Source organism: Equus quagga, chromosome 2 (genome assembly GCF_021613505.1).
Source record: "Equus quagga isolate Etosha38 chromosome 2, UCLA_HA_Equagga_1.0, whole genome shotgun sequence".
NCBI lineage: Eukaryota > Metazoa > Chordata > Mammalia > Perissodactyla > Equidae > Equus > Equus quagga.
Window position 1 is genome coordinate 181,139,451 of NC_060268.1, and position 13,947 is coordinate 181,153,397.

The 13,947-nt window shown below is 52.0% G+C and overlaps 1 protein-coding gene across 3 annotated transcripts in view; it reads left to right on the plus strand.

Annotated features, from left to right (window-relative positions):
- Nucleotides 1-11,245, plus strand: part of MGMT (O-6-methylguanine-DNA methyltransferase) — a 293,105-nt gene extending 281,860 nt beyond the window's left edge. For all 3 annotated transcript variants that reach the window (XM_046652165.1, XM_046652166.1, XM_046652167.1), the window contains exons 4-5: nucleotides 2,418-2,557; nucleotides 10,928-11,245. In XM_046652165.1, coding sequence (XP_046508121.1) covers nucleotides 2,418-2,557; nucleotides 10,928-11,137 — 350 coding nt within the window. In that variant the 3' untranslated portion in view covers nucleotides 11,138-11,245. The remainder of the gene's footprint in view (nucleotides 1-2,417; nucleotides 2,558-10,927) is intronic.
- The last annotated feature ends 2,702 nt before the right edge of the window (nucleotides 11,246-13,947 follow it).

Genomic DNA, 13,947 nt, shown 5'->3' on the forward strand with positions numbered 1-13,947 from the left:
TCTAATGGGTGCCCCTTTGGGCCACCTGAAATGATGGTCCAGCTACTAAGGACTTATGTAGTCACCTCAACCTCAAGAAAATATATTTTCCACATCAATGTATGTTAATTTTTATGAGCAGGTTTTACTACATTTCAGAATGATATTTAACAACTGAAAGTATTGGCCCCCTCCTCAAAAATAGGTGCAATTTCAGCATCTGATTTTGTGCAGGTTGGGGTCAAAAGCACTGTCTCTGAGAGCTGCTCAAACTAATTAATGCATTTGCTGCCTGCAGGGTGAAATTGAGTTTTCAGATACATTTATAAAATGATGCGCTTGATTGCTAAATATGGCCTTCTTTGAGCTGTTTCTCCTAATATATTGCCTAGTATGTACAGAGTGAGAAGTGGTTTCCCATGAAAAATGGAGAGTGAAGCTAAAATGTTTGATAAACTCTGTGCTCATCTCTGGACGTAGAATTGTTGTATTACGCGATACTTTTACACTGGAACGAGAGGTGCTCTGTAATTGTGCAGTAATTCGTCGGGGCAGCCCTCAAGGCTGGCGCTCAGACGGGGCTGGAGAGGGGCCCCGGGTTCTCGGAACTGCTCTGCGCTCCACTTCAGTTTGCACGCATACCTCTCGTTGCATTCCCACAGGTTTAGTAAATTTCCAGGCTGTTCTCCTGGAAAATCTAGGCAGCATCCTCTCCCTGGGTCAAAACACGGAAAACAAAAACCAACAACTTTGTGCTCTCTGAGGAAGGCAGGAAATTGGCCTCTGCTTCGTGGAGTATCGACGTGCGGCTTTTATTGTTTCTTTTCCAAGATAGCTGTCCCTGAAACCTCTTTTTCTCCAAGTTATCACTAGGCCGCCTCGGTTTTCCTTTTGCTTCCTTTTTTTTTAGAGTTGGGCATAACAACACCAACAATAATAATGATTAACAGTTTGGTTTCCAAACCCTTTCTGAAGAAATCATAGTAAACAGAGTCTGTTTGCCTAAGGAAACCCCCCCAGCGCTCAGCCAGTAACACAACTGCATGCGCTAATGAACCCGAAGCTGTTAACGTGGTTTCTTCAGTTAAATTGATTCATGAATTTTGAAGAGAACATTATCTAATGAATTTTCTTTGAATAGAAAGCAATTAAAAGGACAAATCAGTCTGATTAACCCCAAAGTCACCCTCCTGCCACAAATGGTGTACAGTTTGAAATTATATCATAAAAAACTAGAGCACATTTGCTATCTTTTTGCCCTCTACTAATCCATGTAAATTAATGAACAACAAAGTTAATTTCTCTGATGACCCTTTTCTAGTATCACCTGGATTATGCTGATGTTTAATTTGCTTAATGTTATAATAAAGACTAAACAGATTTTTTTCCCAGTGAAGTGATTATCATTCCCTTCAGTTAAGAAGTGATTTTTATTATTTAACACGCATGTAAGGGTGTGTTTCCTTTAAGAACCAAATCGCACTTTGCCAGCTTGGCACCGAGTGTAATTAGTGCTGTTATGGACACACTGCGGAACACCACTCTTGCCCACGGAAGCTGTCCCTTTGTTGTTGCCGTCAGGAACCCGCGCCCCTGGAGGGCTCGGCGCCCCCACCGTGGGGGCCACAGCTCTGTGTCCAGTGCTCCGGAGCCGTGTGTCCCCTTTGGAAAGACAATAGGTATCGATTCAGACAGGGCCTGCTCCTCGTGCCTGGGCTTTTCTCCCGAAAACTCCACAGTGGGAAAACAACCCGAAAACCTGGAGGCAGACGGGGAATGTTCTCCGGCATTCACCTGTTCGTTCCTGCAGCAGGATGAAGAGCAAATGCAATTTCATGTGGCTAGTCAATTAAAACAGGAATAAAGTTTATTTTTTCAGCTCTCTTCATTACAGATGGCTGTAGCCAGGGTCACCACCAGCCCCTGTGTACCATGGTGTTTGGCATTCTGAGCCTGCTTGCTGCTGGATGTGGACAGCCAGCGTAATATCACAGCCCGGCCCCTGGCTTCTTTTTCCTTCTGCGTCCCAGCTGAAGTTGGAAATTAACCAGCAGTACCAAAGCTTTCGAAGTCGGTGGGCAGGCAGGGCCTTCTGTGCTTATTAATTGAACTGCCGGCTAATTTATACATGCCCGAGTACAGGAAGAGCATCACGCAGCCCTGCATGGAACGAGGGAGGATGGAAGGAAATCGCAAATCTGTGATGCACAGTCAGGGCATGCCTGCCAAGGGGCCAGCCTGCTCTGTGGCCTACCTCACGCTCAGTCCTCCGTGCCAGGTGATATGGTGACAGGACTGTGTGTGGAGCCCGGGTTTTAGTTGAGTATAACACCTCTATTTGTGTCAGTGTGTTTCCTGTTTCAGGACTGGCAGCTGTTTATATCAGAGCTGTTGGAGCCATTTGTCCAAATAACGTCATTCTGCATTCTTCCTTTCAGATTCATTCACCAGACAGGTGTTATGGAAGCTGCTGAAGGTTGTGAAATTCGGAGAAATGATTTCTTACCAGCAATTAGCAGCCCTGGCAGGCAACCCCAAAGCAGCACGGGCAGTGGGAGGAGCGATGAGAAACAATCCTGTAAGTTCACATCAACGTGGGTGTCAGGTTGGCCACAGTCGGTGGGGGGCCTCAGCACTGTGCTCAGGGGCCACATGTCAGATATTGACTGAAGTGTGTTTCCGAGGCAGCCTGGGCTGTGGGGTGGGGAGGAAAGGACGCATCTGTGATGGAGCCTCCAGAAGAGGCGTGGGCACCACTGGTAGCCCCCTACACCCCATTTTTGGTGAAGGTGGTAGGGAAGCCTTCCCATACGCCACCGAGAGCCCTTTCGATGCGTCAGAGCCCCGGGAGCCCCTTGTCACAGGGCACAGAGGAGGAAGAAGCCTAGAGAAGGGGTGAGCGGACACTCATTTGTTCATTCAAGAACTGGGCGAACTGGGTGCCTAGTGATTGCCGGACGCCCTTCAAGGTACCCAGAGTACAGCATGGAGCAAAACAGACCAAGAGCCCCCCCACGTGGAGCTTACGTTCTGAAAGGATGCACGTGCTGGGCTCCAAACCATCTCCCAAGGCTGTGCTCTGTTACCAGGTCCTGCCTCCTGGACCTGACCAGGGGGTGTGTTGAAATCTGACAGGCAAGCATGTAAGCCGCCTACGTTGGGACCTACGATAGATCACCACATTCGGGTGTGTCTCCCCGGGGGATGGTTCTGTCCCTCAGCTCTTTTGTGTCCTTATCCCTCCTGTGCGTCTGTGTTCAGGTTTTGCTGAAAGTGGGGTTCATAGACCCCGAGCAGCCATGCTCCCCAGAGGACGGGGCTGGGCCACAGCAAGGGGTAGCTACACGTCTGTCATACCCAAAAGTCCAGAGGGCGCCTTTGCACCCCAGTCACGCCACACGTGGGCTGCAGGCCATCAGGTCTCAGGAGGGAAGTCAGTGCAAATTGGGGAAGAGGCCATGATGTGGGCCTGGTTGAGGCCACGCATGCTTGTGCACCCTGCACGTGGGCAGGAAGGGCACCCCCATCCGCACAGTGGCTGGTCCTGCTGGGAGACCCCCCACAACCACGTGAGGCCCCTGGAATATTCCCACTCTCATTAGCCCCTCCAGTGCCCAGCGAGGGCCTGCTCAAAATTAGTAAGTTTCTCCCTAAAGCGATAGGAAGGCCTCTAATATTATAGAAGAATGCGATCCTATCAGGAAGAGCAAATAGGATCGTCACATCATGGGAAGGGAAATTACTAAATCAGATAGACCCCACTTTTTAAAAAATTGCCGTGGCTTTGCTGTATATTTTCAAAATGATTTTCATCCCTGCTCACCAGGGAGAGGCAGGCGTCTGCACAGCACAGTCTGCTGCTCCTGCCGCTCACTCGCGGCAGCCTGAGGGCAGAGCCCCGGCGTCTCCGGGAGATGGCAATTACGTAGCCTTTTGCACAAAAGCGCATTGTTGCTCTTTAAGAAGCAGCTCCTGTAGGTTTGTAGTGGATTGCACTGTCTTGATGTACATCTAATCTAGAGAAGAGTGTTCTGCCACGTTAAAATATCCCAAATCATCAGGAGTAATGTGTGATATGGACACACGTCATATCCATCTCCCGTGTCTCTTCATGTCCTACATTCTCAGTGACAGTGGATGGTGGGCCCAGTTAGCATTTCATTTTGCACCTGTTGTGTTTTAACTGCAGCATGCCCAGCTATGTCATTAGAATACCTTACCTCCACTCACTAAGGGTCTCATTTTATAGTGCATGTGGGATGATTCTGAATCAAATTTCTGAATGTGGGGTTTTTTTTGGTAAGGAAGATTGGCCCTGCGCTAACATCTGTTGCCGGTCTTCCTCTATTTCTTGCATGGGGGATGCCACCACAGCATGGCCTGATAAGCAGTGTGCAGGTCCACACCCGGGATCCAAACCCGCAAACCCTGGGCTGCCAACGCGGAGTGCACGATCCCAGCCACTACGCCACCTGGCCATCCCCTGAATGTAATTTTTTACATTTCCCAATAAAGCTTAAAGTACATCTTCCCTTTGGAAGGCCACTGTCTTCTCCCGGGTAGTGACTCAGTTTTGAGCAGTTGGACTTTGCTCTGGTTAAAAAGACCATTCGGACAGTGGTGTCACGGCTCCATTTAGTGCCTTGTGAGAAGAATGTAGGAAGCTAACGGGTTTTTTGCGCCCTCCTTCTGCATCACTGCAGCCACTGTGTTCTCCAGAAATTCTCCCTTTGCCCCAGATCTCCATCCCTATTTCAGGGCAAGTTTCTGTTCACGCCCTCCGGGTAAGGCTGGTCCTTCCCTGCGCCCTCACTGAGGTTTGGTTTGATTCTCCTGTGTGCTCGGGGAGATGCGTGCTGACTCCACTTGCTCCCTCGGTGTGTACAGCTCCCACCCTTGGTTGTAAAGACAAGCTCTGCTAACCAAAGTGCACACATCAGTAGCCCCTCCCTGCCTTTTGTGGTGCCGCAGTTCCTCCCTCCGTGAAGTGGAGATGCTGTACCCGTTTGGTGATCGCACTTGGGGCTTTGTTCAGAAACGTTGTTCTCCAACCAGCACGCCTCTCTTCTCCTCTTCATTTGTACAAAGGTCTCTGTTCAGATGTGGCCTCAGCCACTGAAACTTGTAAAATAGGATCTTTCAGGGCTTAAAAATCTCTGATGTCCATAAATTCCACGTGTTGACTTCCCCATCTTGAGCCAAAGCTGAGAGCGGCAGCAACAACACACTGGGGCAGGAGGATTATGCAGGCGCTGTGCCCCTCTTCTCGGCGCCCTCCTGCGCCAAGGGTAGTCGGGGTGACGGTGAGCCCTCCACGGGCTTTCCACGGGTGTCATTCTGTGGTCGGCACTGCACGTACCTCATGCGGGGACCCTCAACTTGAGGAGGTCACAAAGGTGCTGCAACTGAGAGGTGCCTCCAGTTACAGTGCAGACACTCCAGAGAGGCCCTTGTCAGAAAAACCTCGGATGTGTAGGTGACTGCAGTTCAGCTGACGGGGAGCTCTGCAGTCCTCAGAGAGGTCCCAGAGAGTTGATCAAACCTCCCTAGATGGATTGGGGGAATCTAAACAGTGATCCGGGAACCTGAGGAAGAAAGGAGCCCTGGTCAGGTGCTGGACATGACTGACATCCATGTCCACCGTGGGTGCCCCCTTCCTTGGTGCTGACAGCAGGGCGCCCAGCCGCAGAACCGCACACGTCAGCTCCAGCACCCACAGCGCATCGTGGAGACTGACTCAGTGAAAACATCTCTATGTTCAGGCTGAATAGAGCAATTGTGCATTTCAAGGAAGAGAGTGAAAAATGGATTTGGAATGGTGCAAAACATCATAAAGCTCATTGTGCATTAATTCCTTAGGTGGCTTGCAATAAACAAGGACACATGCTGGTTCATATTACAGCGTTTGCTGTTGGAGTGGGTTTCCCTCCCCACCACAGTAAGGGATGGTTTTCACGGTGTGGGAGTTTCATCCCATCCTCAGTGGTTGGTTTTTCCAAAGTTTTTCACAAAAGACTCACTAGCCCAGGTAAGATGGTGTGGCCGCCTTCTGGAAGGCTCTCTCCCCCACCCAGCATGGAGGATGGTCAGCATGGGGGATGGTCAGTTTTCCAGTACATGAAATTGAAGGCACCTCACGGCCCTCCTCGCAAAGCACCTTCCTCGTCATCCTCAGACAAAATTTGCTAAATGCAGTTCAAAGGCAGTCAATACTGCACAGAGCGCTTCCCCACCTTTTTCTAAACAAACGCATTCCTGAGGAGTTAGTTTATTCACAGATTGCCATGAGCGTTAATGACCCCCCGAGTCTTGTTCTGCCAGTCACCCAGATGGCTGTTGATAAAGATTTAGCATCATGTTCTAAGTGTCAGGGCTGTCAGTGGGGCTGAACCATTTGACCAGAAGAAGAAAACGCACAGGGAGCTATTGATTACAGCTTCTCGGTGTCACTTGTTCACCAGGATTTCGGTATTGATGAGGCCGCGAGTGAAAACAAGCGCCTTCCCTTGTGGGCTGCTACCCCCAAGAACAAAGGCGAGGGGGAGAAAATATGCAGCCAGCGCCAGAATCAGAGGGATTCCGTTATTGATTGAAGGGTCCCTTCATGTTATTTTTGTTGGAGACAAATCTATGGGTTTGGAAGTTTTATAGCATTTGAGAAAGGGTCTGTGTAAGTGATGGATTCGTGTATTGGATGAATTAGATTTCACAGCATGAAGATTTCAATGCAGCTGTGATATTATGAGCTGCTTGGTTATTGATAAAAATTACATTTTATGCAGCACAGGCTTTAAAGGAGAGAGCATAGAGGGTACGGATCCTTTGAAATGTCCTTAGGGCCCCAGTAAATTTTAGCAGGTTTCATTATTTTAATAGTCTGAAACCTGCCACCAAAATTAGTACAAACAGAAGCAGTGTTTTCCATTTGTAGGGTGGAAATAGCGCATATTGGGTCCGGCACCTGTCCTCCTCCCTGCCTAGGCAAGGTCAAGACTGGTCATGGCTACACTGGAACTGCGTTTTCGTGCCTGCATGTCTGTTATCTGCATCATACATAGAGAGAGGGAGGGTTCATGTTACACACTTTTATAATTTCACAGCTTGTTGGGGGTGGGGACAGAATCCAAGCTTGCTTGTGAAATCTGCTGTTAGGAAGGAGGATTGAACTGGGGCCTGAATGTTTGTAAAACTGAATTGAATTAAATGTTTCCCTCTTTATCAGTCAAAAACTTGAATTGTATATTATCTAATCATGTCCTCACAGCAATTGTTAACGAGACTACTGCATTTGATAAAAACCCTCCATCGGAGTAAATGTCCCATTCTTAAAATTTTCTGTTGCTCCTTTCAAGAAGATGGGAATTACATGTTGTTTGCAGGACTTGGCAGTTTATTGCTTTTCACTCTGTTAAACTCCACGGAAAAGGAAGCCAGCTCTTTCTCACCTCACCGTGCTGGTCATTGTTGGAAGGAATGCCCTGAGACTACGCAAGTTACCACGGCAACCCAAACTTCTAGTCAAAATCGGACTAGTTTGTCACGGGGGAGGTCAGGTTCCTCCTCCCAAGCCAAGCTGTCTGCCAGGGCCGGCCAGTGCCTGCAGGCCCGCCCAGCAGTCCCCCGCCAGGGCAGGTCAAGGAGCCGCCAGGAGTGTAGGGGGCGGATTCTGCCTCCACTGGGCTGGAGTCCCTTCTTTTCCTCTAAACAGCTATGTGAACTTGAGCAAGAGACTTAATATGACCAAGGGCTTGGCTTGTTGGAGGATGTGATGTCATGATGTGCTGTGTCAGGCACAGAGCACGCTCTCTCTGGGGATGGTGCCCATCCGCCCAGGGTCACGCGCAGCTCAGGGTCCACAGAGGGAGCACTCCAGGCAGGTGGGTTTGTGCTGCGAGCCAAGATGGATGAGTGCCCAGAGGGTGCCCGGATACCGTGAGAGGAGATCCCGGGCACACGTGCACAGCTGCTGCTTCTAGAAACTCCCTGGACCAGTGACTGGTCATTTTGTCCAGTGCACTCTCTTTGGAGGTGGCGCATGGGGCGGGGGGTGCTGGTCTTCTGTCTGTTGGGCTGCAGGCTGAGTGGAGGTGGATGGGACTTGGAGCAATACACCATGGTAGTCTGAGAAGTCCTCACCTTTCGGGGCCCGGTGGGAACGGCTGTGGGTTCTCACTGTGGGACAGTGGAGCTGGGCAGCCATGTGTGAGTGCTCCGAAAGGGGCACAGGGGAGTGGAGAGGGCAGGTGCGGAGCTGCAGGATGCAGGGCCAGGTGGGGGCCAGCCCAGAGAGTCCTGATGCTCCTGTGCACCTTCCATGTGTGGGATCTGAAGGGGATCTGCGCTTCCTCCCAGCCGCCTTTTCCAGAACAGGCCCTGGTTTCTGGAGTTGTGGTCACTGGCAGTTACATTCTTCGTGGAACGTGTTGCTGGGATGTTTTGCACAGTAATGAGACCTGTCACCCCGGCATGTCCTGGGCCTTCAGTGACTGACCACCCCTGCCTCTTGCCCCCAGTCAAGATAGAGTGACTTAGCGATGAAGGCTGTTTTCCCTGGGACTCGCAGGCCAAGCCTTCCTTGGGAGAAGCTTGAACTCTGCTGACACCCCACCACACATTCCCTCCTGGGAACGCCGTCCAGAGAGCAGCTCTCCTCAGGTTCTGAGCAGCTGCCTATTGGGATCTTTAAGCAAAATGACCATTGACCCCCGCCCCCAAGCCCTATGCAGTAGAAACATAAGAGACATGGCTTGTGCTTGGTGGCACCCAGGCGTGTGGCCCTCCCTGGCACACTGAGTGTGCTCTGAGTTGTGTCCCTTGGCTGCCAGGGAGAGAGGTCAACAACCTGAGACACTCCTGTCCACTGTGGTTGTAAGGGGGCATAAATTACATCTCTTTCTTTTCCTCTCATGTTCTGAGTGACCTGAGAAATGGATAAAGGACATCAAAATATTAGTTTTTTAGGATAAGAGTCGGACTGGAGAGGTGACATGGCCATGGCGGGCTTGCCAGGAATTCCCCCTGGAATTAGAGCCCCTGTCCTGTCACCCTCCCTGCAGGGCAGGTGCTGTGTCCCAGAAGCCATCAGGCCACCCTCTGCCATGGGACAGGCATGTCCCCCTGCAGGACCCTGCAATATGCCAAGCTGGGCATTCTTGTCCCTTCCTCCTGGATGGTGGTCAGTGAGTCATCCTCCTCTCAGGGCCGGAGGTGAAGGGTGGGGTGGACAAGGCCAAGAGTGTCCCTCCTTCCAGTGCACGTTCCTCAACATGGAAACCAGAGGCAAGGGCCACTAAGCCCACCTCTGCATGTGGCTCTCAGGGCCCAATGGGACAGTGGACTTCCTGTTCTAGGAACAGACACTGAGCAGGTCTGCCAATAGGCATCGTTGGAGCTCCTGTCCACACAGCCAGGCCAGCGGCAGGAGACCAAAGCGTTCGCCTAGGGACTGTGTTGAGGAGGAGCCCGCCACACCTCTGAAGAGAGCAGGAGTTCCCTCCCCTGGCGGGATTGGCTACAAAGAAGAGCGAGTAGTTAGGTGAGATCTCCGGCTTTGTGTGGCTGCAGGAGTGACGAATAGCCCACATGCTAGTGGCTCTCCCTTGGGTCCATCACCTGTGGGCAGCCCGTCTGAGATGCAGACTGTCAGACGTGCACAGGTCTGCATTGTACTGGCTCCAGGCATGGGGACAACATGCTGGGGGCAGGCCCTGTCCTCGGTTTGGTAGTGTCAGGAGGACGCCCTGCCTCCCTGCACCTGTGCCCTCCTTCTCCGAGGCTGTGGGTGACCCCGCCCCTCCTCCGGGACTAGGATGGCAGCATTTTGAGCTGCAGGTGAGTTTGATGGGAGGGTTTGGTGATGGCCCTGGGTGCGCAGAGCCCAGCGGTGCCTGTGTTTCCTGGGGCTTCTCAGGGGCACCCAGACAGCCACCACTGCCCCAGGTCCCACAGTGGAGCCCTTTTGCCAGTCGTTTTCTTTGTAGGATTGTTTGGGTTTGTTTTCATTATAAAGTGGCCTCACTCATAGCAAAGTTGCTGTGTCGATCAAGGCGAGCACCTGACGGCTCGGTTTGTTGCCAGAGCTGAAAGGCTATTTGGGGAGAGAGGGGGATGCAACGGACTGTCTGAGAGGTGGCCCCTGCTGCCCTGTGGGAGGAGTGAGGGTGGCCTGGCCCTGGGCTTGGGCGTCTTGGCTGGGGTCAGTGGAAGAGCTGGCTGGCGAGCCCAGCCCAGGTATCTGGGGGATGGGAACAGCTGGGAGCTGGAGCTTCTCTGACCTTCTGAGTGTCCAGAGGCTAAGGAGGGGAACAGGCATCCCCGGTGCGGTCGCAGAGTAAAGCAGCCGGCAGGCTCTCCTGGACGGGGCCCGGTAGTCAAGGTCTTAGGCTTTGCAAAAGCAGCACAGACCGCATGTACCAAATGGGCGTGGCTGTTCCAGTGAAACTTTATTGACAGATAAACACTGATGTGGACCTCGTCAGCCCACAGCCACCATCTGCCAGCCCTGGGTTAGGGTGGCCTGCGCGAGTACCGTCTTCCCTAAAGTTCCTACTACTTCTCGGAGATGCTTGAGAATTCGACAGACCACCCCATAACTTGGCAATGTCACTTTAAATTCTGTAAATGTACATTATAAATTACTTGCCAAATAAATTAAGTATTTTCCTCCCACCTCTTGGCATAAAGGGGTTCGATGGAAGATGCCCCATGTTCGCCTCAGGACATTGTGTGTCCCCCGCCCAGCCATGCCGAGACCCTCACAGACCCAGGGGTGGGTAGTGCTGAGACAAAGCCGATTCGGGGCCTGCACCCAGCCCAGCCCTTGCCACAGCCTGGCCCTGGCCCCTGTGTGGTGGGCTGGGTCAGTTGTGGTCAGGGGCCTAGTTCTTGACCCCCAAGTCCTCACTGGCCTGGAGCTCAGACTGACAGTGGCTGCCTCCCTGTTTTCCAGGTCCCCATCCTCATCCCGTGCCACAGAGTGATCTGCAGCAGTGGGGCCGTGGGAAACTACTCCGGAGGACTGGGCGTGAAGGAATGGCTTCTGGCCCACGAAGGCAGCCTGGTGGAGGGGCCTAGCCGCGGAGGGGGCTCCCGTCTGGCCAGATCCTGGCGCGGGGCGCTGGGTGGCACCACCAGCTCCCAGCCTGCCGGCAGAAATTGAGTATTTGTAGCAGGAGTAAATATTTGAGTGACATACAAATGTAATAGAGCATTGGAAGTGGGATACGTGGTGGCACGGCTATATTAAAAGAGCTGGACATGTCCTGGGGGACGTGGTGTGTCTGCCCTTTCTTGTTTTTACATTTTACAGCAGAGTGAGTTCAGAAGACTGGCCGTGGTGCGTGTGGTTTGTTCCCTTCTCTCGCGCTGTTATTGTTCCATTTCTAATGTCTATTAAAACACAGCTTGAGGCAGGGGGAGCCTCAAAATGTGAGGGTGACTGCCCTGGAAGCAGGAGGCATCTGGTGCCCATAGGGGACAGCTGACTGCCTTGAACGCTGTGGCTACGCCCAGAGCCAGCTACAGCCCAGCAGGGCCCCGGACCCCATGTGGGCCCATCCAGACTGCAGTCCTGTGTGTCCCCCAAGAAGCTGCCCTGAGCCGCATGCTCCCCACACTCCCTTCTCGGCTGGTGCAGTGTCAGGACAGCGTTTTGTACAAGGCTCTGCTGAAGGAAGGAACGGGCCATGCAAATGGAAGCTTTTTGAGCTTCTCTAGCTTTGTTTTTCCAGCTGCCAGAAAAGCTAGTGCAAGATGCACCGGTTTTTTATCTATGGCGATTGAATAAAACACACCCACTTGCCAAAATGATTTGGGAAAATAACTGCTCTCTGGGCCTGGACTTGGTGGAAACAGCACCTTCCTGAGGGAGGGAGTCTCTCCCCAGGCCCTGGCCTTTCTTGTCGCTCCTTAGCACGCTCTAGACAGACCGTGACGAGGGATGCCAGCCTCCTGCCCAGCACCCCAAGGTCGAGCCTAGAAGTCCAAGGTCACACCCCGAGGTGGTCAGCTCATGTCGCCAATGGCAGTGGGGAGGATTTCCAACATCTGCCATGTACCACGGTCTGATCCTTCATTATCACGTTGTCATTGTAGCCTTATAATTAAGTATATCCAAAAAGCAGAAGGGAAACTTGTAGCTGTGCGAGTGGATAAATAAAACCGAGCATATGATGTATGGAGAAAATAAACTATACCCAACTGTGCAGTAGAAAGCTGTATTTTTGTCAGGGGTTCCTGTGGCAGTGTAAACCATAGCCAGCAAGCTCAAGTGGTTTGTATGTGTCACCAGAAACCTGGATAAAAATACAGCCTTATAATGCGTACACTGTGGGTATATTTTATATTTCATGTTACCTTAACACCGACAAAGGCATAGGTACCTAATGTAAACAAACTTTAGGTTTTTCTCACCAGTTTGTGACTTATTATATCCTTTTTTTTATATCAGCCAAATTCTGAATTTTTTTCCTCTCGAAATAAAAGAGGTGACCATTACTCCATTATCTTCTGCTTTCAGTTGTTCTCAAGTCCTTCTGTTTTGAAGCAAGCTAAGTCATGCCTCCACCATGGGCTGCGTAGACGGCTGGTTTGGGGGCAGAGCCCTGAGCTGCCTCGCTCCATCCAGGCTCTCAAGTGCCATGAATGTTGCGTGCCCACAGCAGGCTTCAAGAAGTGTAGCGTGCTCTCCTCTGGCGTCTCAGGTGAGAGTAGAAGGGCCTGTCTCAGATTCTGACACGTTGGGAAGATGAATGGGGTGGTCCTGGGTGCACTTTGCATTTGGGGCTGTGTTCTAAGTTCTCCAAGGAAAATGCTCACTCGAATTGATGGTCACCAGGATTTATCACACTGTGCCTTTCTCCTCTGCCCTGAACAGAGCAGAAAATTGTGGTTCTCAAAGGCAGCAGCTTCCAGCCTTGTGGCCTGGATGTAGATTTGTCTGAGTGCTTTCCAATAGAGGGCGCCATAGCAGTGCGCTAGGCTGTGGTCGGGAGGCCCCCAGTCACCACTGCTGCTTAAGGATGGATATGAAAACAGGCGACAGGGTGGAACTCTCCCATCGGCTTGTGACAGACCCACATAGCACATGGTGCCATCGGGGCTGCTGGCAGATCAGCAGGCCTCTCTGCGATGCTGTCGGACCCTGACAATGCTCCCCGTGTCCCACGCTGCCCCCATGCTCTGCAAAGGGGCCGATTCCTGGGCCAGGAGAGTGCGGGTCCCTTACTCACCATGTCCCACTGTGGTCTCCAGATCCCCAGGTGGACTTGAGGGAGAGTCCCAGGGCTGAGCAGCCAGTAAGGGCCAAGTCCTGGTGGGCTGAGCCACGTGCAGCCAGGGACCTGCCCATCAAAGCCGTTGGAGGTAGCCCTGCGGCTCCCCGTGGCCTGGACCGCCAGTGGAAAGCTGGGCCCTGGGTGAGGACAAGCTGCGCTGTGTTTCCTGTCTCCCAGGGCCACCTTGGCCCTGTCAGAACAGGCCTGATATACACCCTGAGGTCCCGCTGACCAAGGCAGCTGCCCCTCCAACCGGTGTGGCCGTGTCCTGCTCCGAGGCTGAGCTCACGGAGGCCCACAGGAAAAGACAGCACCAGCCATCTGGAGTCGCTGTGGTGCGACATCGCAGCGCGATTGATGAAAATAAAGAGGAAAAGGAAAGACGAAAACAAATACAGAAATATTTTCCAAATAAAGAGAAATGTCAAAACTAGAAAGCTGTGTTCTTTGACCTCACCGGGTGTGGGTTTCCCCATCCAGGCTGTGTGCGATGCTGTGGATGCTGACATGGAGCCCCTCGGGCCAGCCCCGCTGTTCTCGCCCGTTTCCAGAGACTGAGATAAAGATTGAGAAATAATATTTGTTTTTGCAGAACCACGTTCATGACAAAATAGATGCCCTTGGCTGCTCAGGAGGCTGAGTTTGCTAAGGGTCGTTGTGTTCTTCTCCCAGCCCCTTCCCCATCAGAAGCAAG